Genomic DNA, 777 nt, shown 5'->3' with positions numbered 1-777 from the left:
GCCCAGACCCCAAGTTGCCCCTCCCGGTCCTGGAGCCGCCTACTCGGGTCGGACTTGGAGAAGGTATCGAGGTCTAGCAGGTTCCTAGAGGAAAGCAACAGACAGAGAATCATTCTGGAGCCCACCACCTCGACGCTGCCCTGAGTCGGGCACCTGGAGGGAGACATGGGGTTCAAATGGAACCTCCTTCCCCCATTGTTACCTCCAGCACTGTCAGCACTCTGGACAGCACCGGAAATCTCTGTCCAGGAACGCGTCTCTGCGGACTGGACGCGAATGCGTTCATGCTACCTCCAAGGGCCCAGGAAAGAGCTTTGCCCCAGAACTTTGTCCTCCTGAGGCCCAGCTCCTCCGGATCCCTGAGACCCATCCCTTGAGCTCGCAGGCTGCGCCCTTTTTTGCCGGTTGGGCTGCCCAAAGAGACCCCTCTTCGATCCCATCGACTCCCTAGTCTTCAGCTGTGATTTTCCAGCACCCTCTTCCCCTGGGGTCTAGCCCTTGTCCGGGCTGAGCCACGGAGCTGGTTGTGGCTGGGGCAGTGTCTGTGCCTACGCCCTCCCCTGCGCGGCCCGCTCACCGGCAGGACACGGTAATTTCAATCTTGGTGGCCGGGACGCTGCGCTCGGAGGCTCCGCCGAGAGACATGGCTGGTCGGATGACCGGAGCCGCAGGAAGCTGTGAGACCGGGGCCGCCTGGGCTAGGGGCGGCGGCAGCGGCGGGGCCGGCCCATGTGCAGCGGCGGCGGCGGCTGCACTCCCTCCAGCCTTGCGTGCGCT

The 777-nt window shown here is 64.1% G+C and overlaps 1 protein-coding gene across 3 annotated transcripts in view; it reads right to left on the bottom strand.

Moving 5' to 3' along the window:
• The window catches only part of CPNE9 (copine family member 9), a 25,506-nt gene extending 24,735 nt beyond the window's left edge, over positions 1–771 (bottom strand). For 2 of the 3 annotated variants that reach the window (XM_008068103.2, XM_021717585.1), the window contains exons 1-2: positions 578–771; positions 3–84 (exon numbers count right to left, since the gene is read on the bottom strand). In XM_008068103.2, the coding sequence (XP_008066294.1) occupies positions 3–84; positions 578–645 (150 nt within the window). In that variant the 5' untranslated portion in view covers positions 646–771. The remainder of the gene's footprint in view (positions 1–2; positions 85–577) is intronic. The other variant, XM_021717584.1, reaches the window with a different exon arrangement.
• Between the last annotated feature and the right edge of the window lie 6 nt (positions 772–777).

Source organism: Carlito syrichta, unplaced genomic scaffold (assembly GCF_000164805.1).
Source record: "Carlito syrichta isolate Samal-C Ts95f unplaced genomic scaffold, Tarsius_syrichta-2.0.1 Scaffold309865, whole genome shotgun sequence".
In the NCBI taxonomy this organism is placed as follows: Eukaryota; Metazoa; Chordata; class Mammalia; order Primates; family Tarsiidae; genus Carlito; species Carlito syrichta.
This window is presented reverse-complemented; position numbering and strand designations above follow the sequence as displayed.